This window comes from Benincasa hispida, chromosome 9, assembly GCF_027475165.1.
Source record: "Benincasa hispida cultivar pf3 chromosome 9, pf3_genome.v1.1, whole genome shotgun sequence".
NCBI lineage: Eukaryota > Viridiplantae > Streptophyta > Magnoliopsida > Cucurbitales > Cucurbitaceae > Benincasa > Benincasa hispida.
In genome coordinates this window covers 15764119-15790610 of record NC_143486.1, presented here as the reverse complement: position 1 = coordinate 15790610, position 26492 = coordinate 15764119, and the positions used below count along the sequence as shown (strand labels likewise).

Genomic DNA, 26492 nt, shown 5'->3' with positions numbered 1-26492 from the left:
TGAATGCTTCACAATTATAAACATGTAGTTGTAATACTCTTTCATTCAATCTTAACATACGCTAGGATTAGTAAAACTCATTTAAATAACTTACAACATCATGCTTAGGAAATGTTGTGAACCCTTTAAAACATAAGTATAAACTTTAGTTGCTTGGAAAACCCATGTGTCACACCCCGCCCCAAATTGTCCTTTTAACCTGAATAGAGTAGTGACTGTAGTAGTTACCAACCCTTTTGCTGGCACTTAATCCCTATCTAACCTGTTAAATATTCTCAAACCCTTAAAATGTACATATCATCAATACATTGAACAAATTAACTCAGAACTTAACACATTTACATTACAGAGTTTCACAACATTGTTCATACATGAATATTACAATTTAGTGAGCCCCGACTAGTATACTAGTCACTAGAAAGACACACATGTGTACTAACTAATATAGATCTTCAATTATGCTTCCTTCAACCTGACTCTTTAAGTGGCAGAGTAGCAGCAGTGAACTCTTTTGGGAACTGACCACTACCTGAAAGGAAAACATTTGAAAACATGAGCTAGAAGCCCAGTGAGTGACTAACATTTAAGCATAACGTTCATACATAAATTTCATATCCAAACTGAAAGCTTTTACTGAAACATAAACTTGGCAACTATTATTCATGTTATTATCAACATCATATAGCATTTTTATGCTTTACTGGACTATGCCTTAGTCTATCAGTCTAGAGTGGCCCTCTTGCTCATTCTTTATCATCCTTTACTACATTACTACTTAACTAGGAAGGAACCCTTTCTGTTCACTTCCTACAATCATAATTTGCATCCTTAGTTGAGAGAGAATCTTTACTCAATCCCTTAACATCAATTCATAGCTAAAGTGGAGTGATCTCGACACTACCAATAACAAATTTTCATTTATTTGTATAATTCTAGTTTAAGTACTGTCATACCTTAGGTACTACTGCTCAGATATCTTCTCTGTGTACTTCAGTATCGAGCTGCTCGGATACCTTCTCCATGTCCTTCAGTATCGAGCTATTCAAATTCTAGGACAAAGCTTCAGGACCTTCTCCATGTACTTCAGTACTGAGCTATTCACATTCTAAGTCCAAGCTTCAGTACCTTCTTCGTGTACTTCAGTACTGAGCTATTTATACTTACTTGCATATTTTTATCTCTTAATGACTTAGTTGCCCAAATGCATTCCTTACTAACGTATCCTCATGGTCATTGTAAAGCATAGCATAAACATAACATTAATGTGAGATGCGTTGCTACATAACTATTTGAGAATAATTGTCATAAATAGCTTTCAGTAAACTTGCATTGCTAAACATTCATAAGCTTTAGCAATTTACTTAAAACATTTTAAGCATTTAGAGTCACTCATAGCCTTTGGCAATCCTCATCATGTATGCTTAATATGCGTTGAACACCTAGTCAAATCCTTAGGCCTTAACTTGACTAGGCAACAACGTTAATACCATGCGTCCATGCCTTGCGTCCATGCATTACGTTAGGCGTTCAAGCCTCCTATGCATCCAAGCCTTCAGCTCACGCCTACTGCTCGTTGCATGGCCCATCGCATAGAAACATTTGCGCCCATCACTCGGCTTATGCGCCCGTCTGGTGGCACATCGACGCATGTCCCATGAGTTCGTCCGATTTCGCCCATCACTCGGCTTATGCACCCGCTTGGTGGCACATCAACGCATGTCCCATGCGTTTGTCCGATTGCGCCCATCACTCGGCTTATGCGCCCGTTTGGTGGTACATCGACACATGTCCCATGCGTTCATCCGATTGTGCCCATCATGACAACGCAACCTTGCGCTTATGTCTTCAATATGCGTTGCATGGTCTGATGCTTCTCAACACATCCTTGCGCAAATTAAACCTTCAATGCATGCGCTCATCATCCTTGTCAAGCCCTTAAAGCTGCTTGCTTGTTCAACCCAAGCAGCTGCCTGCTTGCTCAAAATTCCAAATTTAACTTTCAATTTTAATAACTAATTTTTCAGGCCTTTTTCTCAAGAAATTTCCTTCTACAAACATTCTCTAAATTATCTTAGCAAGCTTAACTTCAAATTTCAGCTCATAATTTCTCATGGTTGTGTCGAAATCCTCAAATTATCAAGATTGGCCCAACTTACCCGAGAATTCGACCTCCAGCTGAATTTTTCATGCTCCAACTCAATTATGCTAGAATCTCCCTCTGGCATATCAACCTCAACAACTAGAAATACTCAGGGTTTGAATGGCTCTGGAATTATTTCATTTTTCCGATTGAATTTCTCCAAACTTCTGCTTGAAGTCGGGCTTCGCTTTTTAAACTAACAGCTGCATGTTCTCCTTTTAACATCAAGCTGCCACCTCATCCTTAGAGGATAATGTCAAACCTGAGTATGACAGCTGACTTAGCTGATCAATCTTCAAGATGATCTTTCCCTCTTGGTTATCAACGTAAGGGTCAACTCCCAAGCCAACGCTTACAACCACATGGCCGCATACCTCATTCTCAACGCATCGCTTAATCTGGCTAACGCAAAGCTCACTTAGAGGCTTTTGCGTCCCTCTTTTGGTCACATACTTCTAAGCCAACGCATGTCCTAGCCCACGCATAGCTCTTATCATATCAACCATGCGTTAAGGCTTCCTCGTTTCGTAGCATAACTTCAGCATGCATCACATACTCCATCGTCTAGCCCATCGTTTAGTACTACTGCCGTATAGCACCAATGCATAGGCCGCATTGCATCAATGCATAGGATAGCATCAATGCATAGTGTAGCACAGCCGCATCCATCCCGACATACCATCGTATAGCACTTCTGCATCCAACGTCGCATGCCTCGCACCACGTCATCGCAAAATGCCAACGCATTTCCTTCGGCTGCTTACCATGGCATCAAAGCTTCCACTCATGCATTCACCCTTGGTACCAACACATAGCTTATCCTTGCCTTCCATACTTAGCCAAATTTCTACTTGTTATCTTATCTAAAACTTACCCATCTAAGTATTTCTAATACTTAGAATTTTCTTCCTTCATTTTCCTACTTTCTTTACCTCCTTTCATAATTTTACTTAACACGCTTATTACTCACTTTTGTAGGAAAAATAGAGTAACGGGGTTGACACCATGAACGTTAGCAAGAAATTCATTTGGAATGCATGTCCCTTTTAGTGTACATATTTGAAAACATGTAGTCACTCACGGATCTCTAGGCTTGGTTCTTCCTAAGCTTTGTAGGCCTTCTCAATGGATGTAGCTTCTACACATAAACGAATAAGAGTTTAGTTGCCACTTTGGCCTCCCTTTTGACACTACTCTTTTAACCAGCTCATACTTAGCAAAAGGTTGTCCATTCATCCGACAATTCCATATTCAATTTCTAATGTAAATAAATTGAAAACTAGAACTCATTTTAAGAAAGTTCCTTTTCCAAACATGTTAGAATTTTGTTAACAAGTTACCTCAAAGTTTCATCGTGAAACTTCTTGTTGTTTAACCTGGGCCTTAAAATCTTTCTTGAAAGCCCTAATCGCAACTCCCTGCTTGAGCAAAGACTCTAGGTTTAATTCCAAAATATGTAACTCGAACCCTAGACCTTTTCTTGCCAAAGTTCCTTCTACAAACTTACCTGAAATGGTGTTCACGATAATACCTTAAAGTTTCCACTTGAAAATCCAAGTGGTTCGGTCTAGATCTAGGTTTCTTCGTCAAGTGCATGGAAACGCCCAAAAATGAACCTTTAACTCTTCCTTCCTTCTCCGACCCTTCTACTGGCTAGAACTCCCTTCCAAAGGCTCAATTTCAAAAACTAGACTCCCAGAGCTTTCTAATGGTACCAAGTTCGTCTGGTTTGCTCTAGAAAATCGTCCAAAACGAGCTCTTGAAGTTCTCTTCTCTTTTTATACTACCGTCCAACCCTTTTGTATGAAATCCCCTTAAACCACCTCACCCACTAGTGGAGATTAAGGGCCGAGATTAAGCCATCTGTTCGATAACTAAAAGAGAATTTTAAAACTGAGTGTTTTGAGCAACTCGATCCTTGCTGGAAAAACTCAATGAAGAAGGATCCTTACTCGATGGAAAATTCCATGGCTCTCTGTTCAATACTCGATGAAAAGGACTCGATACTCGATAGAAAATTGGGTGCTGGGGGATCGCTCAATGCACGCTGCTTACTCGATCGCTCGTACTCGACGTGCAACCCTTCTTCTTTTACCCTTGATGCTCGACCTCTTCCTTGATCACTTATACTCGATGCTTGACCCTTCCTCGATCACTTATACTCGACACTCGGTATCATTTACTTGATGCCTGCCCTATGCTCACTCGATGCTCAATCACCCCTTATCACGACCAAATTTCTACTTGTAAGGCTAGATTAATAAGTAATTGAGAGCTAATTTTCCATACTTAAACATTTTCTTCCTTCAGAATTACCCTTTATATCAAAACGCAATAATTTAATCTAACTTAAATATTTAACCCAAACACTTTGCTTAACTTAAACAATAAACATAAATAAAAAGAGGAAGGTAAGGCGTAGGTTTTACAACCTACCACCCTTAAAAGAAATTTCGTCCTCGAAATTTACCTGTATCAATCAGTGGAGAAGTTGAGAATACTTCTTCTTTACTTGCTCCTCGGTTTCCCACGCCGCTTCTTCAACTCATGGTTGTTCCATAATACCTTCTCTAAAGGTATAGGTTTGTTCTTGAGCATATGTTTTTTCCAGTCTAAGATCTGAACTGGCTCTTCTTCATACGACAAATTTTCATTGAGCTGAATCGGTTGTTCAACCAGTACATGCATAAGATCAGGTATATACTTCGCCAACATCAATACATGGAACGCGCTGTGAATATGTGTTAGCTCTTGAGGTAATTGTAACTTATAAGCTATCGAACTAACTCATTCTATAATCTTGTAAGCTTCGATGTAGCGGGGACTCAGTTTCCCTTTTCTTTCAAACATGAGTACTCCTTTCCATGGGGATAACCAAAGGAATACTTGGTCTCTAACCTCAAATTCTAGATCTCTCATTCGCTTATCAGTGTAACTCTTCTACCTATCTCGAGTTTTCTTCAAGTTTTCCCTGATAAGCTTCACAGTATCTATCATTTGTTGCATTAATTCTGGACCCAAAAGTTTCTTTTCTCCAACTTCATTCCAACATACAATGGTCATGCATTGTCTGCCATACAATTGTTTATAGGGGGCTATGCCTATGCTCGAGTGATAATTGTTGTTATACGCAAACTCAACCAATGGCATTTGTGCATCTCAACTTCCTTTAAACTGCAGAACATATGTTTCCAGCATGTCTTTCTGTGTCTGTATTGTTCGCTCTGACTGACCATCCTTCTGCAAACTAGGGCAGAACTTCAAGGTAAACCTCGGATCCTAATCTGATACCATCAATATTGGAGCTTCGAATTGGCTGACTATCTTGGCCACGTACATCTTAGCCAACTGGTCCAAGATAAAGGTAACTCTTACCGGTAAAAACTTGGCCATCTTGGTTTGCCTATCAACTATTACCCAAATTCCATCATACCCTAAGGGCGTACTAGGCAATCCAAACAAGAAATCCATCGTTATATGATCCCACTTCCACTCTGGTACTGGGAGTGGGTTGAGTAATCCTGCGGGTCTCTGTCTCTCGGGTTTAACCTATTGACAAATTACACATCGGTCTACATATTCAGCTATTTTTTTCTTCATTCCAGGCCACCAATACGATCTTCTTAAGGTCCTGTACATTTTGGTGCTTCCTAGATGCATGCCATAAGCCAAACTATGTTCCTCCTCTAGTATGGCCTACTTAAGCTATATATAACACATTCGGCACGCACAATCTACCTTCCTTCGATAAGGTACAATCTGCCCTTACTTGGAAAATCAGTTTTTAGTCCCTTACTAGCCTCTTCTGCCATCTTCTGGAGGTTAAGATGAAAGAGTTAATCAACATGCAGTGGAAGTATCAAGGATCCATAAGCATTCTAATTCACTAATTTTGGCAAAAACTAAAGAATGCTCTTCTTAAAAAGTGGGTTTTCAGAACGTACCTTTGATAAACTCTCTAGGAAAACGTCTATTCAGCTATTGTCTTCACTTGTTTACAACCTGAACCAACTCAAGGCCTTCTCTACTATGCTCTTTGAGCTTTAGGCAGAGTTGTGGAACTCAAGAACAACTTGAAGATGTGAAAAAATCAGAAAAAACTCACAGCAGCCCGACTGAAGAAGACAACTTCTTCTTTAGAAATTTTTCTCTCACATTTTGTATTCTCTTCTTCTCCAACAACTCCACTCTTCTTTATATATAATAGATGAACATGCAAAGAGATGGAGTTCATGGCTTGCAGCTCATGCATGGAGAGTCAAAGTAGAGAAGATAATGCATTTTGTGTGAGCATAAAGATGATCGTAATGGAGAAAACCCATTTTCCATTTTGTGCAACATGCAAACGAATTTCCATTTTCTTTTTAAAACATAAAATGACTTTAATCATTTTAATTCAAAATTTGATTTTATTAAATTAATTTCAAAATTTGATTTAAAAAAATAATTAATTTAATAACAAATATTAAATTAATCTTTGCACAATAATCATTTTTATATATTAAATCATATTTAAATATTTATTCTCTTGTTCCTTTTAATTTGAACATTTCAAATTAATTTCTCAAGCTACCTTAAAGCTTATCCATTTACGAGCTAGTAGGGGAACCTCGCGGACCTATAGATCATGTGCTTCAACGATTCGAGATTAATCGGCTAAACTCATTAGTCCGATCTAACCCTCATTCGTTAACTAATGGGACACTCCACTATAGCCCATAGTTGAACTCCCCTCACTATAGATATATTATGTCAACTTAATAATCATAATCAGTAAGGCGATCCTAGATTACACTACTCGGAGTCCTAGTCTAACTAGGTGGCCCTCGAAAACTTTAGCCGAGAGGGCCTTGGTGAATGGATCAACAAGGTTGTCTTCAGAGGCTATCTTTGTGACGTGCACATCTTCTCTATGTACGATCTCCCAGATGAGATGGTAGTTCCGTGGAATGTGTTTTCCACGCTTATGGCTCCTAGGTTCCTTTGAGTTAGCAACAACACCACTGTTGTCACAATACAGTGTGATAGGCAGGTGCATATTTGGAACGAATTCCAAATCAGCTAAGAATTTACATACCCATACTGCTTCCTTAGCAGCTTCGCATTTAGCCACGTATTCTGCTTCCATGGTGGAGTCGGCGATACAACTTTGCTTGATGCTTCTCCAAAATATAGCTCCTCCGTTAAGAGTGAAAACTAATCCTGAAGTAGATTTCCTGGAATCTACGTCAGTCTGAAAATAAGAATCAATGTATCCCGTAAGGATCAAATCCTTAGATCCGTACATAAGCATATAGTCCTCGTTCTCCTAAGATAATTGAGGATATTTTTTACAACGGTCCATTGACCATGTCTGGGATTAGATTGGAACCTGTTGACGATTCCAACTGCAAAACATATGTCGGGACGAGTACACAACATAACATACATCAAACTCCCAACTGTAGAAGCATATGGATTTCTGTTCATCTCCTCAACCTCTTGAGGTGTCTTAGGACATTGTTCCTTTGAAAAATGAATTCCATGCCTGAAAGGTAATAAACCTTTCTTGGAATTTTGCCTATTATACCTTAACAATATCTTGTCAATATAAGATACCTGAGACAGTGCAAATGTTCTATTCTTTCGGTCTCGAAAGATCTATATTCCTAGTACATACTGAGCATCACCCAAATCTTTCATTTGGAACTGTGATGCTAACCATCTCTTTACGTCAGTAAGAAAGCTTGTCTGATTCCCAATGAGCAAGATATCATCAACATACAGAACTAAGAATGTTGCAGTTTTGTTGACTATCTTCTTGTATACACAAGGTTCGTCAACATTCTGTTCAAAGCCATAAGATTTGATCACAGTGTCAAATCTTATATTCCAGGATCTAGACGCTTGTTTCAATCCATAAATGAATCGATTAAGTTTACAGACTTTCTGTTCCTGTCTTGTTTTGATAAACCCTTCTGGTAGAGACATAAAAAAAATACTTTCATCAAGATAGTCGTTCAAAAAAGCTGTCTTGACATCCATTTGCCATATTTCATAGTCATAATATGCGGAAATGGCAAGAAGTATTCTTATTGATTTAATCATGGCAACAGGAGAAAAAATTTCTTCATAATCAACTCATTCTCTTTGGATAAAACCCTTTGCCACGAGTCTAGCTTTATAGGTCTGTACCTTGCTAGTTTGGTCTCGTTTTCTTTTGTAGATCCACTTACAACCTATAGTTGTAATACCTTGTGGTTGATCTACAATTTCCTAGACTAAGTTGAAGTACATAGACTCCATTTCATCGTCCTATCAATTTCTTCCATTGCCTTCTTAAAGGTTAATGGATCCTCTAAACCATCATTTTGTATGATGTTTTGAGTTTCTGTTATACCCATGTAGTGTTCAGGTTGTTAAATAACCCTTCCACTACGACGAGGTATCCCCAACTCTTAGGATGGATGTGACGAGACAACAACCGTTGTTGATGGACCAGCTTGATCAACAACTCTTGTTGATTTTTCATTAATATCTTTAGATAGTTCTTGCAATATTAGTTTACTGTGAAGTAGATGATTCTTAATATGATCCTCTTCCAAGAAAGTTGCATTTTTCGATACAAACACTTTATCTTCTTGGGGATCATAAAAGTATCCTCCTTTTGTTTCCATGGGATATCCTACAAACAGGCATAATTTCGAACGTGTTTCCAATTTTTTAGGGTTCTATACCGACACGTGTGCTGGACAACCCCAGATGCGAAAATAACGTAAACTTGCTTTGCGTCCTTTCCACAATTGATATGGTGTTTCTGAAGCATTTTTGGATGGAACAACGTTCAGAATATAAACTGCAGTCTGTACTGCATATCCCCAAAAGGATTGAGATAATTAAGCATAGCTCATCATAGACCGAATCATATACAACAAGGTTCGATTTCTCCTTTCCGCAACACCATTTTATTGTGGTGTTCTAGGTGCTATGAGTTGGGATTGAATTCCATGATCTACCAAATAGTTCTGAAATTGCAAATCCATATACTCGCCACCTCGATCAAATCGAAATGTTTTAATTCTTTTACTTAACTGATTTTCAGTCTCAGCCTTAAATTCTTTGAACTTTTCAAGAGTTTTAGACTTGTGACTGATTAAGTAAATATAGCCATATCGAGAGTAATCGTTAATAAAACTGACGAAGTACTGATATCCTCCTCGTACTTTAACATTCATCGAACTATAAAGGTCTGAATGTATAAGTTCAAGAGGTTCTTTTGCACGAAGACCTTTGTCAGAAAAAGGTCTTTTCGTCATGTTTCCCTTAAGACATGATTCACATGGAGGTAGGGAACTGTCTTCTAACTGATTTAGATGACCATTTTTTATCAATCCCTCAATCCTTTTGAGATTAATGTGACCAAGCCTGAGGTACCAAAGATAGGCATTAGGATAAATTTTTCGCTTTTTCTTATGAGTTTCAGCCGCTTTAAACATCTCTATATTTAAAATAGCTTTTGCTTCCGTTGGTTGTAATATGTATAAGTTATTTGTAAATCTAGCAGAACAAATATGAACACCTCTTGAATAAACAAACACTTCATTATATTCAAAAAATACACTGTACATATTCTCTAAAAGATAAGAAATGGAGATCATATTCCTTTTCATCGTAGGTACAAAGAACACATTCTTGAGTAAGATAAAAGAATATCCAAAAAACAACTTCACATCTCCCACTGCTTCAGCTAAAATGACTTCACCTGTGCTCACCTTGAAAGTCATCTCATATTCAGAAAGTCTTCTCCAAGAACTAGTTTCCTGTAGAAAAGTACAAACATGATTAGTGGCGCCTAAATCTAATATCCAGGTAAGGTGAGAATTTTCCACTATACACGTTTCAACAACTATTAAATCATATTTACCTTGTTTATTCTTTTTTTCTTTCTTTTCAACCAAATATTTTGGGCAATTATGTTTCCAATGCCCAACCTCTCCACAATGGAAACATTTTTCCTTGGGAGTTTTGTATTTTTTTTCTTCGCAGCGGTTTTCTTTTTTCCTTTTCCTTTCTTTTTCATATGTACGGTTTTATCTTTAGAAGAAGAAGAAGAACCAGCTTTCTTATCAGGGTTTCATACTAGACATAGACCTTTTGTAAAACATTTTCGGTTTAGAAATAAATTTATTTCCTTTTCCTTGAGTTTCATCATCAATTGATAAGTTTGCAATTCATTCAACAACGTCGTTAAGTTATAAGTGATTTTGTTCATGACAACAGTTTGTCCTGAACGACAGATAGCTCTCAGGAAGAGATTCCAGTATCATGCTCACTTGACTTGTTTCATCTATCATAGCCTTTTGAGTCTCTGCGATGTTAAAATGGACCATCATGTTGAGAACATGTTCTCTCACGTTGGTCCCATTCTTCATACGTGTCACATACACATATTTGATAGCTTTATGTCTAACAGACGATCATGGTTGCCCGAACATCCCCTGTAATGATGCCATGATCTCACAGCTATGGGCATGACCTCATGTTTCTTGTTGAGTATATCAGATATACTCGCCATGATATAGGCCCGGGCTTTTTCGTTCGCCCTTACCCTCCTATCATAAACATCCCGATCATTTCGGGTCGCCGTTGAACCGAGAACTAGAGGACACTCCTCCGTTAACACAAACCTCAAGTCATCTACTACTAATATTGTATTGATATTTGATTTCCAATTCGAGTAACCCTCTCCGTTAAATTTTTCAGAAGCAAGCAGTTGTATAATTGAGTTCGACATTGCTGAAACATTTTAAACAAATTCTATTAAATATGCATTTAAATCCATTTTAGAAAAACTAATAAAGTACCTAATAAATCTTTATTTATTTTTAACGATACTTAAGTGATTTAGATCAAGTGCTACCGTGGGGCAGTCAAGAATTCCTTCACAGAAGTAAGACAGTTCTTGACCAAATACTATTATCTAGAATAACTCATATCCCAATAGTTCTTTTGGTTATCATTTTCGATCAAGATCTTTACTAACACTTAGTAATTCTTGTAAGTGTGACCCACCATTTTCAGATCTTATAGAACTGTATGAATATGCCTCCAAGAGAGAAGACAATATCCAAGACGGAACTATAATACCCTATTCATTTTACTAAAGCTTGGGTTATTCTGAATCCTATGTTACAACCCTCCATAGGGATCGTCGTGGTTAACGACTAGCTAGTGCCGCATAAATATGACAGAAGGCGCAACATAGGAATCTCACGGTTCAAACTAATGGAGGAGACTGTAGGACAATGTTGACACATTTCCTTCACCCACTTACTATGAACCACTTCCCTCATTCATCTTGTTCACTACAAGAATTTTGGGCTTTAACGACATTTTAGGGGTACCATTAATATTGGTTTTAAACCGACATTAAAGACCCGCTTAATTTTTCCCTCTTCACTCTCCCCCTATTTTCTTTTTCCTCTAATTCTCATACATCCCTCTTTAGGCCCTCTTCTTTCTCACTTCTTCCTTCCAAACCCAATCGTCCGTGGTGTAGATCCTCGTCCGTCGATAGTCCATCGTGGTGTAGATCATCATCTGTCGATCGTCCGTCATGGTGTAGATCTAGGTGAAGAGTTTGCCATTCCTCCGTTGAACGTGGGTGAAGAGTCTGTCGTGGTGTAGATCTGGCTCGGATCTGAAGTCGCACCCAGTCGTCCATGGTGTAGATCCTCTCACTCGTTCGTCGTCGGCCACACCTAGTCGCTCGAATCTGAAGTTGCCCAGATTCGTGTGCCGCCGTTCGTCGTTCATCATTCGTCCAGATCAGTATGCTCTTCTTCTCTTTCCTCTCTTAAACTCACAGCAATTTTTGTTCTTATGTTACGCCTCTCAACTGTTTGTGCAAATGTCTAAATGAAATCCAGTTGTGGTTTCGCTTCAATATGTCTCTCTGCTCCTAGATTTGGGTCTTTTTATGTGTCTATGGCCTTTGAAATTCAATTTGATTTATGGTTTTGTTGTATATGATACATTTGTTGAAGTATTGGCAAGAGGCATTGCCAAGAGTTGCTCATGCATTGGGTATGCGTGAGCAAGAGCAGTGAAAGAAAAATGTTGAGCGCAAGGCGCTGGGTAGACGATCATGTAGCAAATGGGTAGCGCTACACGATGAAATAGGCGATCGTGTAGGCAGGCGCTCGACGATCGTGTAGCAATGCGAGGAGCTAAAGGATGAGGTAGGTGATCGTGTAGCCGGGTGTTGGACGTTCGTGTAGAAATGCAGGGAGCTAAACAATGAGGTAGACGTGGAGCTAAGCGATGCACTAGACGATCGTGTAGATATGCACGGGCACTGGACAATCGTCGATCGTGTAGATAGGCGCTGGACGATCATATAGCAGATGCGCAGATGCTAAGCGATAGACCACACGATGGCGCTACGCGATGGCATGAGCGCGAGACAATAACCGTGCTGCACTAGACGATGAGCAGATGCGCTACACGATAGGCGGAATGGTAAACGATAGGCGATGATGCTAAGCGATAGGCGAATACGTTAGACGATAAGGCGTTAGTGCTAAAAAATGGAGGTAAACGATGGGCGTGGTAACTAAACGATAGCCTATGCGCGAGATCGTTTTCTAAACGATTGAGCTACACGATGGGCCACTGGAGCTAAGCGATAGATGCAGGAACTAAATGATTGATTGGCTTGAGAACATGTACATTATGCTAAATAAATACACTAAAAGAATGTTTGACTCACAGTTTTAATAAGTTTTAGTTGATGACTCACAGTTTTAAAAAGAAGATTCTTTCATTTACTCAACTATTGAGTTTTTTTGTTTTGTGTGTGCAATAAAGGAGTAAAGATTTGGTATCGCAACCTCTTTATGCTTTTTCTTGGGAAACTCTAGTAAAGAATTTTGCCTTGAATGTACCATTTATACACATTCCCAATAAACACAGTTAGTTGAATATGAATTCTGAACACATTTTCGCTTTCAATCTTTTGTCTTAAACCTTTTTTGTTTGTGATCCTTTGAACAACAGTGGACAAACAAAGATGATTATAACCAGACACTCTGAAGCTGGGGGGGTATGTTCAAGAAGAATTATGAAGGGATCCATACTTACCAATTGGAGAGGGACAGTAAACTCATAATGTTTGTAAAATCGTAATGTTTGTATTACTTGTCATTTGTGCTTTCAAGGGCTAAATTATTTACCTCCATGTGAGTCTTGTCTTGAGGGAAAAATGACTAAGAGATCTTTTACTGGAAAAGGTCTCAGAGCCACAATACCCTTAGAGCTCGTACATTTGAACCTCTGTGAACCGATGAATGTCAAAGCTCGAGGTGGGTATGAATATTTCATCAGTTTTATTGATGATTATTCAAGGTATGGTCATATTTACCTAATGCATCACAAGTTTGATTCTTTTGAAAAGTTCAAAGAATATAAGGCTGAGGTTGAGAACCAGTTAGGTAAAATAATTAAGACACCACGATCAGATCGAGGTGGGGAGTACATGGACTTAAGATTCCAGGACTATATGATAGAACACGGAATCAAGTCACAACTCTCTACACCTAATATCCCTCAGTAGAACGGTGTATCTGAAAGAAGAAACAGAACCTTGTTGGACATGGTTCGCTCAATGATGAGCTTTGTTGAGTTACCTAATTCCTTTTAGGGATATGCATTAGAGACTGTTATCTATATTTTGAATAACGTTCCCTCTAAAAGTGTTTCAGAAACACCTTATGAGCTATGGAAAGTGCATAAAGGTAGTTTACGTCACTTTAGGATTTGAGGATACCCGGCACACGTGTTGGTGCAAAATCCTAAAAAATTGGAACGACGTTAAAAAATATGCCTACTGGTAGGCTATCCAAAAGAAACAAAAGGTGCTCTGTTTTACGATTCTCAAGAGAATAAGGTATTTATATCAACAAATGCCACATTCTTAGAGGAAGACCACATAAGAAGTTATCAACCTCGCAGTAGACTGGTATTGAATGAAATTTCCAAAGATGCTACAGATAGAACTAGTTCATCTACTAAAGTAGTAGATAAAACTAGTATATCTTGGGTTTAACAGAAACACAAGTCGTCATACCTGATAACGGCATAGAGGATCCATCGACCTATAAACAAGCGATGAAAGATGTGGACCGTGATCAGTGGGTCAAAGCCATGAACCTTGAAATGGAGTCTATGTACTTCAATTCTGTCTGGGAACTTGTAGATCAAGCAAATGATGTAAAACCAATTGGTTATACGTGGATCTACAAGAGAAAACAAGACCAAGTCGGTAAAGTATAGACTTTTAAGGCTCGACATGTAGCAAAGGGTTATACCTAGAGAGGGGGAGTGGACTATGAAGAAACTTTCTCTCCCGTTGCCATGCTTAAGTTGATTAGAATACTCTTATCCATTTTCATCTTTTATGACTATGAAATTTGGCAGATGGATGTCAAGACAGCCTTTCTAAATGGCGATCTTGAGGAGAGTATCTATATGGCTCAACCAAAGGGATTTATTGCACAGGGTCAAGAACAAAAGGTTTGTAAGCTTCAAAAATCCATTTATGGGTTGAAACAAGCTTCTAGATCTTGGAATATAAGATTTGATACTGCAATCAAATCTTATGGCTTTGAACAAAATGTTAACGAGCCTTGTGTTTACAAGAAGATCGTCAATTCTACTATAGCGTTCTTAGTTTTATATGTTGACAATATTCTACTCATTGGAAATGAAGTAGGTTACCTAACCGACATCAAGAAATGGCTAGCAACGTAGTTCCAAATGAAAGATATAGGAAATGTGCAGTATGTTCTAGGGATTCAGATTATTCGAAACCGCAAGAATAGAACACTAGCCATGTCTCAAGCAACTTATATAGACAAAATGTTGTCTAGGTATAAGATGCAGAATTCCAAAAGAGGTCTATTACCTTACAGATATGGAATTCATTTGTCAAAGGATCAATGTCCTAAGACACCTCAAGAGGTTGAGGATATGAGACGCATTCCCTATGCTTCCGTAGTAGGGAGCTTGATGTATGCAATGTTATGTACTAGACTTGACATATGCTACGTAGTAGGGATAGTTAGTAGGTATCAGTCTAATCCTGGATATGATCATTGGATTGCCATTAAAAATATTCTCAAGTATCTTAGGAGAACGAGGAACTACATGCTTGTGTATGGTACTAAGGATTTGATTCTTACTAGATACACTGGCTCTGATTTTCAAACTGATAAAGATGTTAGAACGTCTACATCTGGATCAGTGTTCACTCTTAACGGAGGAGCAATAGTGTGGAGAAGTGTAAAACAAACCTGTATAGCTGACTCCATAATGGAAGCTGAATACGTAGTTGCTTGCAAAGAAGCAAATAGAGCAGTATGGTTGAGGAAATTCTTGGCAGATTTGGAAGTCGTTCCAAATATGCATCTGCCTATCACCCTATATTGTGATAATAGTGGTGCAGTTGCAAATTCAAGAGAACCAAGAAGCCACAAGCGTGGCAAGCATATTGAGCGCAAATACCATCTGATCCGGGACATGTACATCGTGGAGAAGTTGTAGTGACCCAGATATCTTCTGAGCAAAACGTTGTTGGTCCTTTTACAAAGACCCTCACGACTAAAGTGTTTGAAGGTTACCTACAGAGTCTAGGTCTACGAAGTTTATAAACTAGGACAAGTGGGAGAACTTTTGGGTATATGCCCTAGTTTATAGTATTCATATGTTTATTGTACTCATATGTTTCTCACTTAAATTCAACATTGTGATACTCCACTAGGAGTTTTAGTCCAAGTGGGAGTTTGTTGAATTTTATGTCCTAAAACTCGTAGTTTGTAAATTAATAAACATATTTTGTTTTATTTTTCGATAAAGTTGTTATTGAAATTGTAATCTTGAATCCAATAAACTAAGGTCTTGAGGCTATTTAATGTAGTTTGAACTTTATGTAGTGACATAAAGGTGGATCAAGTTCAAATATATAGCCAAAATGGTCTATGTATATGAATAAGATTGGGCGCCTTATTCTGGGGACACTATGGAAGCGGCCCACTTTGTAGTTAGTACAAACGATGTGATCCTGAATCGTTCATATAGAGATATGTAAGTGGGGGAATCCTATGCAATGAGTTTGCATAAGACTGAACCATGAAATAGTCACTTTTTACGTTCTAAATGCCGTTATATGTATAAAACTGACTATTTCGTTAATTGATGACCTAGGTAACTTAATCTTAATCCTGAGCTAATTATGAACTCCTGTTCACTCGGAATTATCCTTAGATATGCATAGGTGAGGGAAGCTCATCATCGCTGGCCCAATAAGCCTCCCATTTCAAGGGTAAGATTAGGTGGATAGCTGGGAACATAGGGTGCAATATGGAATTCAGTCTTACTCGTTATAGGGATAGTAGATAGGTTGTTCCCTTTAGTATTGAATCCAAGTCTTGAACAAGGGGCCCCACCCTCTCCTTGGCCCGAGAGGGATTCGGTTTATAGCTTGGACCTTAAACCAATTGTTCATTAGAGGATCTGTGGAACTTAAGCAACAAGATGTAGTCTTGGGGGTAAAACGGTTTTTATGACCCAGCCGAGATTACGAACAACCTGTGAAGGATTAGCTTACTGATTATGGTTATATCAGATGGACAGAAATATATCTACAGTGAGGGGAGTGCAACTACGAGACTTTAGTAGAATGACCCGTTAGTTAACAAATGTTGATTAATTAGGTCAAAGAGTTTTATCGGTTAATCTCGGATTGTTGGAGCCCATGATTTGTAGGTCCATTAGGTTCCCCTACTAGCTCATATGGAATAAATTTAGAATAGTATGATAGAATAATTCGAATTGCTCGAATTAGGTGAAGAGAGAGAAACCGACAAGTATATATGAAATAGTGGTCGGGTTTTTTAGTTTAGAGATATAACTTTAATATTTAAATGTGATTTAAATATCAAGAATATGAATACATGCATATTCGGAAGCTCGGAAATAATGGAAATGGTCAAAGATGTAAAAAGTCAAAGAGTTGACTTTCTGACTTTGAAAAGTTTGACCAACTTTATATTTAAATGTGATTTGAATTTCGAGAAAAGGAATGCGGATTCATGCTCAGGAGGTCTAAATTAGTCAACATAGAAAAAATCATAAAAAGTCAAAATGTTGACTTTTTGGTCAAAGTTTGACTTTGACCAAATGACTATTTTGCCCCTTGACTATAGTTAGTGGAAAAATCCAAACTTTTGTTGGATAATTCCACTAACAAAATAGTGAGCTAAGTGTTGGCTTATAGTGGAGATATTAAGCCCACTAAGATAGTGGATTATAGGTGTTGGGTTTTTATAGATTTGTATCATGCAATTGTTGCATGGTTTTTTTCTATAAATTGGGCTTTCATTTTGAATGAAAAAACTTTTTTGACATTTTGAAAATTTTTTTTCTAAAATTTGGCGGAAAAGAGGAAAACCCAAAAAACCAAAAAGGAAAATCCATTTCTTTTTCCATCTCTTTCTCTCTCTCGTTTTCTTCATCCACCAGGTCCCACAATCCGGTTCTAAGTCCAGAGGATAGTAGGCTAATTCTAGTGGTGGTCCAAAAGAGTTCGAGTCGAGATTCAGTGAGGAAAAGTGGTTTTCAAGAGCTACAAAGGTTGTAACCTATCCTATTAATTAAAAGCAATTAGAGTGTAATTAGATCCTAATTCCACTGCGTATGTCTCTTGTCCCATCAGTCGGTTTAAAACTGACATTAAAGCCCGAAATTCTTTTAGTGGTTATTGAGCGATGCAAACATTTTCCGTATGGAGCAGTCGAGGTAAAATCGACAAGAAGTCGAGCATGGATCTGATGGTATGAACTCTTGAGGACGTGAGAATTAATAACTATATATCAAGTATATTGTTAATCTCCCACTGAAGTGTTCTAAATGTTTGGATAATTTACTTAGGCATGACGGCTAATTTCATAAACCTAAGTCTAAGTGGTTTATCCAAATATAACTCTTATAATTGGATTTAACTTACAATGTCTAGGTGATAAACCATTTTATTACCTCACATTGCTCACGCAAGCTCATAAAATTAGGTAACAACTCTCAATTGTTCGGTCATAATCCCCAGGTAGGAGGTGTTCCCTAAACCGTCAACTTAAGTACCCCCAACCTTAGACAGGTTTATGAATCGATATGAGTTTGTAACCGTATTTTATAAGGCAACAATCTATTTTAACGATTAAAATTAGTTGTTAATCTAAGTGAGCATGCAGCTGTTCTTTGTTATGGATTTTAAACGTCTAACCAATTTTATAACAACTTACAAAATTTAGACATGTTTAACATCCACAACATTCAACAAAGGTGTCTAATATAACTATTATATTAAACATAACCGTAACATGCATACTATATATTATAACAATTATAACATATTGTCAATGCATGTAGCATGCTTCCTACGGTGGAGTTTTAAATCTACGTGGCATATTGTGTGTATATACATGAATTTATTTAATTATCACATACATCTCATGCATAAACAATTAAATACTAACTGTTATAGTATTCGTTTTGGCATAATTAAGAAACAGATAGCTAACTATTACAAACAACTTCATAACCGTCTTTGAACCACTCAAACCGCTCCAAACCGAACCGAAAATAACTTGAATCGGGATGGACGAGTCTGAACCGGACCAAACAAGCCTGAACCGGACCAACCACAACCATTTGAGGCTGAACTGGAGTGAACCTTGATAAACCGGTTGAACCGGTTTCTCTCAGTCCAACCTCAATATTCTACTAAGGTCGATCCTGTAATGCCTGGATGTAATTGTCTAGTGTCATCGCCTGGGGTTGAGAGGAAGTACACGATCGCATGTATTTCCTGAAAGTTGAACGATCGTTTAGCTCTATCGAATAGGATTAGACAATCATTTAGTTCCATCGCAATACAATCATTTAGCTCCATCGCATAGTACTAAACGATCACATAACACCATCATCCAGCGCATTCAAGTCATCGTTTAGTATCTGTCGCAGCTAAACAATCGCATAGCTCCATCATATAGAACATCATCGCGTCGCATAGCATTTATCTATACAATTGCTTAGCTCCGCGACCAAACGAATGCTCAGTGCTATCGCGTAGCACTTTATTGCATCGTTTAGCGTGTATGTTACTGAACGATCGTATAGTGCCATCGTTTAGCAAAATCAACGTATCGTCTAGTTCCCATGACAAAAACAAAACGATCGCGTAATGCTATCGTATAGCAAATGAACGCATTGCTTATATCCCGGAGGTACACTATCGTTTAGCATTTAAAATCCCAACGACCAGTGCATATTACTAAGCTATCGTCTAGCTTTTCTTCTCATCATGTAACGTCTGGAGCTAAACGATCATTTAGCAACTGGACTTCAGTAACAAATTTAAGCAGAAGCTAAAAAATCTCGAACAGCAGCTCGACCTCCTTCGCTTGTTTCTTCAATTACATCTTAATTTCAACTCTAATGACTCCAAATAAATTGTAGACTCTTGCTAACATATAAATGCTCATCAAACAAGAGCCAAATACCAATTTAATTGAGAAATTAAGGAGAATTAAAATGCCAAAATAGAGAAAATCATAGTAGTGCATCAGTTTCATATATCTCATGAAAAAACATCGACCTTGCCAAAATTAGACCGAAGTGAAAGCTTAAAAGATGCTTTGATACCAATTGAAAGAGTTAAACAACATGCAGCAGAAGTATCAAGGATCCATAAGTATTCTAATTCACTAATTTTGGTAAAAACTAAAGCATGCTCTTCTTAAAAAGTGGGTTTTCATAACATACCTTTGATAAACTCTCCAAGAAAATGTCTGTTCAACTGTTGTCTTCACTTGTTTTCAATGTGAACCACCTCAAGGCCTTCCCTACTATGCTCTTTAAGCTTTAGCCAGAGTCGTGGGACTCAAGAACAACTTGAAGATGTGAAGAAACCAGAAAAAACTCACAGCAACCCGACTGAAGAAGGCAGCTTCTTCTTTAGAAAATTTTCTCCCAAATTTTGTATTCTCTTCTTCTCCAACAACTCCACTCTTCTTTTTATATAATAGATGAACATACAAAGAGATGGAGTGCATGGCTTGCAGCTCATGCATGGAGAATCAAAGTAGAGAAGATAATGCATTTTGTGTGAGCATAAAGATGATGGTAATGGAGAAAACCTATTTTCAATTTTGTGCAACATGCAAACGAATTTCTATTTTTCTTTTAAAACATAAAATGAATTTAACCATTATAATTCAAAATTTGATTTTCTTAAATTAATTTAATATCAAATATTAAATTAATTTTTACACAATAATCATCTTTATATATTTAAATCATATTTAATATTTATTCTCTTGTTCCGTTTAATTTGAATGTTTCAAATTAATTTCTCAAGCAACCTTAAAGCTTATCCATTTACGAGCTAGTAGGGGACCTCATGGACCTACAGATTATGAGCTCCAACGATTCGAGATTAATCGGCTAAACTCATTAGTCTGATCTAACCCCCAATAGCCCATAGTTGAACTCCTCTCACAATAGATATATTATGTCCACTTTATAATGATAATCGGTAAGTTGATCCTTCACAGGTTGTTCGTAATCACGCTAGGTCAAAAATACCGTTTTACCCCTATGACTACATCTTGTTCCTTAAGTTCCTACTGATCCTCTAATGAACAATTCTGATTCATAATCTCTATGAATCAAATCCTTTCTCTATCATGAGAAGGTGGGGCCCCGATTGTTCAAGACTTGGAGTCAGTACTTAAGAGAATAACCTATCTGCTAACCCTAAATAGGGTAGGAGTGAATTCCATCTTGCAAGGCTATGTCTCCAGCTATTCAGACTATAGTCAAGGATGCGTTTATTGGATTTTCATTATAAGATGCAAAATCAACAAGTCATCGTTATTGATAAAATAGAATGTTTAACACAAAGTGCGAGTTATAGGACATTCCCAACTAGGGTGGGTCGTACCTGGAATGAGGCTAACAATCCACCTGTTTGTTCCACTGCTAAAGTCGCTCTGGAATTCCCAAATTCTTGGACCAACATCCCCCTTATTGAAAAAAACAGTAACTTTAGACCCAATCGACTTCCTGCTTAAGGCATCAGCCACTACATTGGCCTTACTAGGGTGATACTCAATCGAAATGTCATAGTTTGTGATCAGTTTGATCCATCTTCGTTGCCTCAAGTTTAGCTCTTTCTGCTCGAAAATGTACTTTAAACTCTTATGATCAATGAAAATATGGCAACACTCCCCGAACAGATAATGTGTCCAAAGCTTTAAGGCTAAGACAATTGCCGCTAACTCCAAGTCATAAGTGGGATAGTTACCCTCATGCTTCTTTAGCTGTCAAGAAGCATAGGCTACCACTTTTTACTTCTGCATCAACACATAACCTAATCCTTGTCGGGACGCATCACAATAAATTACAAACTTCTTGCTTGGAGTTGGTAACGTAAGTATGGGCGCTATAACTAGCCTTTGCTTCAACTTCTGGAAACTCTGTTCACAATCCGAAGTTCAATCAAACTTTACATCCTTCCTAGTCAGACTCGTTAGTGGGAGAGCTATCTTCCAAAAACCCTCCACAAAGCGCCTATAGTAACCTGCTAGGCCCAATAAGCTACGTACCTCAAACACATCGGTTGGTCTTTCCTAATTTGCTACAGCTTTTGTCTTTTGAAGGTCTACATTAACTCCAGTTGCAAAAACTACATGCCCCAAAAATGCTACCTGATCTAGCCAGAAGTCGCATTTGCTAAACTTGGCGTATAACTGTTTTTCTCGCAGTGTCCGCAATACTATTCTTAGATGGTTAGCATGCTCTTCCTTGTTACCTGAGTATACCAGGATATCATCAATAAAGACTATGACAGACTAGTCGAGATAAGGGTGAAAAATCCTGTTAATCAAATCCATAAACCCAGCCGGAGCATTTGAGGAATCACCAGAAACTCAAAGTGGTCGTACCGGGATTTGAATGTAGTCTTAGGGACATCCATCTACTTCACCTTTAGCTAATGGTACCCCGATCTCATATCTACCTTCGAAAATACTATAGCTTCCTTCAAGTGATCAAAGAGATCATCAAAACGTGGTAATGGATATTTGTTCCTGATCGTTACCTTATTTAACTGCCTATAATCGATATAAAGTCTGAAAGATCCACCTTTCTTCTTTACAAATAGGACTAGTGCTCCCCAAGGCGACATGTTGGGTCTAACATAACCCTTATTAACTAATTCTTTTAACTGCACCTTTAGTTCCTTCAATTTAGCAGACGCCATTTTAACGGAGCTTACGATATAAGGGTCGTGCCTTAATTAGGTCAATGTCGAATTCTACTTCCCTATCAAGTGACAAGCCTGACAACTCTTTAGGGAATACGTCCAGAAACTCCTGAACTACTGGTGCGTCTTCAGGTTTCAATTTTTCATTCTAGGAGACAACTACATGAGTCAGATAGGCTTCACATCCTTTTCCCATCAACTTTCTGGCTTTTACTACTGAGATAAGGCTACCTGAAGTTAACCCTCTGCATTCCACAAGAACTACCTCCTGCTTCTCTGGTCTCCTGAAGGTCACCTCTCTTTTATAGCAATCAACAATAGCATGGTACTTACCCAGGAAGTCCATTCCCAGAATTGCGTCAAACTCTAGCAAATCTAAGGGAATTAGGTCGACACAGAAATCCTGACCTTCAATCATCACATCACAGCTCCTATACCAATCACTTACTATTACCACATCTCCCATCAGAGTAGAGATAAACAAATCCTTTGATATATCCTCATGCAACCTATCTAAATGTGATGCAAACATCTAGATATAAAGGAACTGTGGCACCTGGATCAATTAAAACATAAGCAGACTGATTACATAAAGTCACTTTACTAGTCACCACATCTGGAGCTTCCATGACTTCCTGGTGCGTAATTGCCTACACACGCCCTTGCTGTTAAGGTCGTTGGGCCATACCTTTAGACTTTGCACCACTTGTTCCTTCTCCTTTATTCCCAGCACCTCTCGGCTGGTTAACAGTCTGAGAGGTCACCTGTGGCACTGCCTGGACCACTCAGGTTACTTGAGCCACTCCCTCTTGAAATGACCTATTTGCCCACACTGGAAGCAAACTCCACTCCCACTTAGAGATGTCCAGAGGCGGGGTGGAGATAGGGAAGGCTTCCCCATCCCCATTCTCGCGACCTTATTTCATTCCCCGTTTCCGCGAAATTCCCTGTGGGGATCGGGTTCCCCACAGAGGAAATTTCACCATTTGTTTTTTTTTAATATATTCATTTTTAGCAATTTTGTTTTCTTAATCAAATAAAATAATATATATTAAATGAGTTATTTCCAATAAATTTTTTATTAAAAAAAATAGTGTAAAAATAATACTATTATATATGTAAAAATATAATTTAATCCTATAATTTCTAAAAGTTAAAATTTAAATATTACAAATCATAGTCAAGCTTTCCATCTAAATACTACAACATTTATGGCTTAAGGTAGAAAGTCTTAAATGTTAAAACAATTTAGAAATGTATTAAAGTACGAAAAGGTTGAAATGAAAATTAGAAAATAACTCATTTTTATACCATAATTTTTGTAAAAAGTATATAGATAAAATAATAATAATAATTATAACTAGTATAATGATTATTATTATAAACTCATATTCCGTTTATTAAACAAATATGAGTTAATAATAATAATAATAATAATAATAATAATAATATAAGTAATTATTATTAAATAAATATAATTATATAATATATTCATTGAGGCGGGGCGGTGCGCAAATGGGTTCGTGGACGAGGATAGGGAATATAATCTATGTCCTCGTCTTCGTTTAGCCAACTGGTAAAAAAATCATCCTCGCTCCCCCATTCCTCATCTAATCAGGGATTCCCCGTCCCATTCAGGGTAGGTCCCCATAGGGTAAATGGACATCCCTACTCCCGCTGTAGCATGCCCCAAAGTGTTACTTGCCACAGTTCAAGCACAAGGGCTTCCGGTCTATACTGGCGACTGACTCGCCAGAACGTGCTACACCTAGTCGAGGATTGAGGTCTCCTCCTCCTGCACTTCTGCCAATCCACACTTCTGGACCTACTCATATTTGATTGGCCTAAAGCTAGGGGTTAAAATCCTCTATCCCTTGGCCTCATAGACATCGCTCGATCCTTCCTCTGTCCCTTGGCCCAACAGACATCGATCGATCCTTTTGCACTTGCTCATCATCTGCCAAACTCCCCTCCTCTCGGATAGCGGTCTCCACCAGCTGGTTAAAATCCAGCCAGTTAGCTATAGAAGTTACTAGAGTTCTAATCTTCTTTCTCAACCCATTCTCGAACCTTCTACATCGGTCTTTTTCTTCTGTAATAATGGGAAGAGCATACTGGGATAATTCAGTGAATTTTTGTTCATACTCAACCACTATCAAAGTTCCTTGCACCAACCTATGGAACTCATCTCTTTTTGCCTCTCGAAAAGAGCTTGGGTAATATTTGTCCTCAAAAGCCTTGCTAAATTCAGGCCACAACAAGACATTTGAGCTGTTTTGCCTAGCGGATACCACCTTCCACCATTTTTCTGCTCCTTTTTGCAACAGGAACACGACTAACCCGACCTTACGATCTTCTGAAGAATTCATCACATCAAAACATTTCTCTATTTGTTCCAACCATACCTCTGCTTCTGTGGGGTCAACCGTTCCCTCAAAAACCACAACACCAAGGGCTCGAAGTCTCTCAATATCGTACTTCTTTTTCGAGTCAACCTGTACTGTACTTACGGTGGCTGCCAATCTTTGGGCAATATTGTCAAACACGCTATCCTCTAGCTGAGGATTTATGCTGGCCTGAGAAGTACTCGACTCTCCCCTAAGACGTCACCTTCTGATTTACAGGTTCTCGAGTTTTTCTCTTACTCACTCTTGAGTTCCTCTTGACCTCAAGTTCACGGTCAGTAGGGTCAGTGTTCCCATCCACCATCTGCTTGCTCTGCCTGCCACCTCTTCTCGACATCTTTACCTAATTGATATTACACATATTAGGGACTCATACCATTGGGAACTAGACATATGCATGAACTCTCTCTTATTCCCAGAACCTTATGCTTTGATACCAACTTGTAAAACCCCCTCCCAATTTACCATCTAAAACCAAAAGAGGATATGAGGGCAGCAGTTACCGACCTATTTGCCAGCACTTACTGCCTAACTTAAGTGAAACCTCCTTAAAACCTCAATATGAAAAACGACTTGGCAATAAAACAATTATGACATTAACCGACATAAAGACTTAATTACAGTTCCAAAAACAAACATATGTCCAACAAAAAATGATAAGAATAAACATGGGTCCCAAAAGAAAATAAGTTCCACAAGTCCCAAACTCCTCTCCAAATATGTGTACATCAAAACAAGCTTAACCTAAGTTTCTTCCTTCGATATCCGAACTTTGGGTGGCAAGCTGCAGTGGGTTCAACCACAAGGAAACTAACCACTACCTGGGAAAAACGAAAATATTTGAAAACAGTGAGCTAGTTGCCCAGTGAGTGACTTATAGAAATATATTTCTTCTCAAGCCTTTCATTGCATTAATGTAAATAAATAAACACGTTGGAAATAATCTCAAGCAACATACATAGTATGATACATTAATCATAGCGTTATAATCAATCATATTGTCAAACATTAGTTGAGGATGAGCATTCATAGCTCAAGCTCCCAATGTCCATTCACGGCCATGAGACCCATACTTCGGTCCCATTACAAAGACTGTAGCCAAGGGACCCATACTTCGGCCTCTCATAAAGAACTAAATACGTGCACATGGAGTATGCTAACTACCGTCAACACCTTAGGTACTTCCTTGGATACCTTCTATACCTTTGGTATTCGGTATATTAAAAGTGTAACATTCATAGGAAATTCGAGCATCATAAGCTTTAGGCATAGCACTTACCTAACTTTCGCCTTGAGAGCATTATTACCATTCAACATGCATGATCCACAATTATAAACATATAGTTGTAATACCCTTTCATTCAATTTTAACATATGCTAGAATTAGTAAAACTTCATTCAATCTTAACATATACTAGAATTAGTAAACTCATTTAAATAACTTAAAACATCATGCTTAGGAAATGCTATAAACCCTTTAAAACATAAGTATAAACTTTAGTTGCTTGGAAAACCCATGAACATTAGCAAGAAATTCATTTGGAACGCATGTCCCTTTTTGTGTACATATTTGAAAAAATTTAGTCAC

The 26492-nt window shown here is 38.1% G+C and overlaps 1 protein-coding gene across 1 annotated transcript; it reads right to left on the bottom strand.

Annotated features, from left to right (window-relative positions):
* Nucleotides 1–21864: 21864 nt before the first annotated feature.
* Nucleotides 21865–25241, bottom strand: LOC150033655 (uncharacterized). Its single transcript, XM_090317008.1, has 6 exons — nt 25149–25241; nt 24446–25075; nt 23188–23275; nt 22765–23012; nt 22512–22647; nt 21865–22046 (listed from the first exon to the last, which is right to left on the bottom strand). The coding sequence occupies exons 1-6, from the start codon at nt 25239–25241 to the stop codon at nt 21865–21867; spliced, it is 1377 nt and encodes a 458-aa protein (XP_090173134.1).
* Nucleotides 25242–26492: the final 1251 nt, after the last annotated feature.

Bases quoted from the DNA above. Each gene is read 5' to 3' on its own strand.
- LOC150033655 (XM_090317008.1), bottom strand. From the start codon at position 25,241: ATGTCGAGAAGAGGTGGCAGGCAGAGCAAGCAGATGGTGGATGGGAAC. The intron at 25,076-25,148 runs GTGAGTAAGAGA...AGTACTTCTCAG, and splicing joins AGGTCAAGAGGAACTCAAGA to GCCAGCATAAATCCTCAGCT. The intron at 23,013-23,187 runs GTATGGCCCAAC...CATCACATTTAG, and splicing joins AAGTGGTGCAAAGTCTAAAG to ATAGGTTGCATGAGGATATA.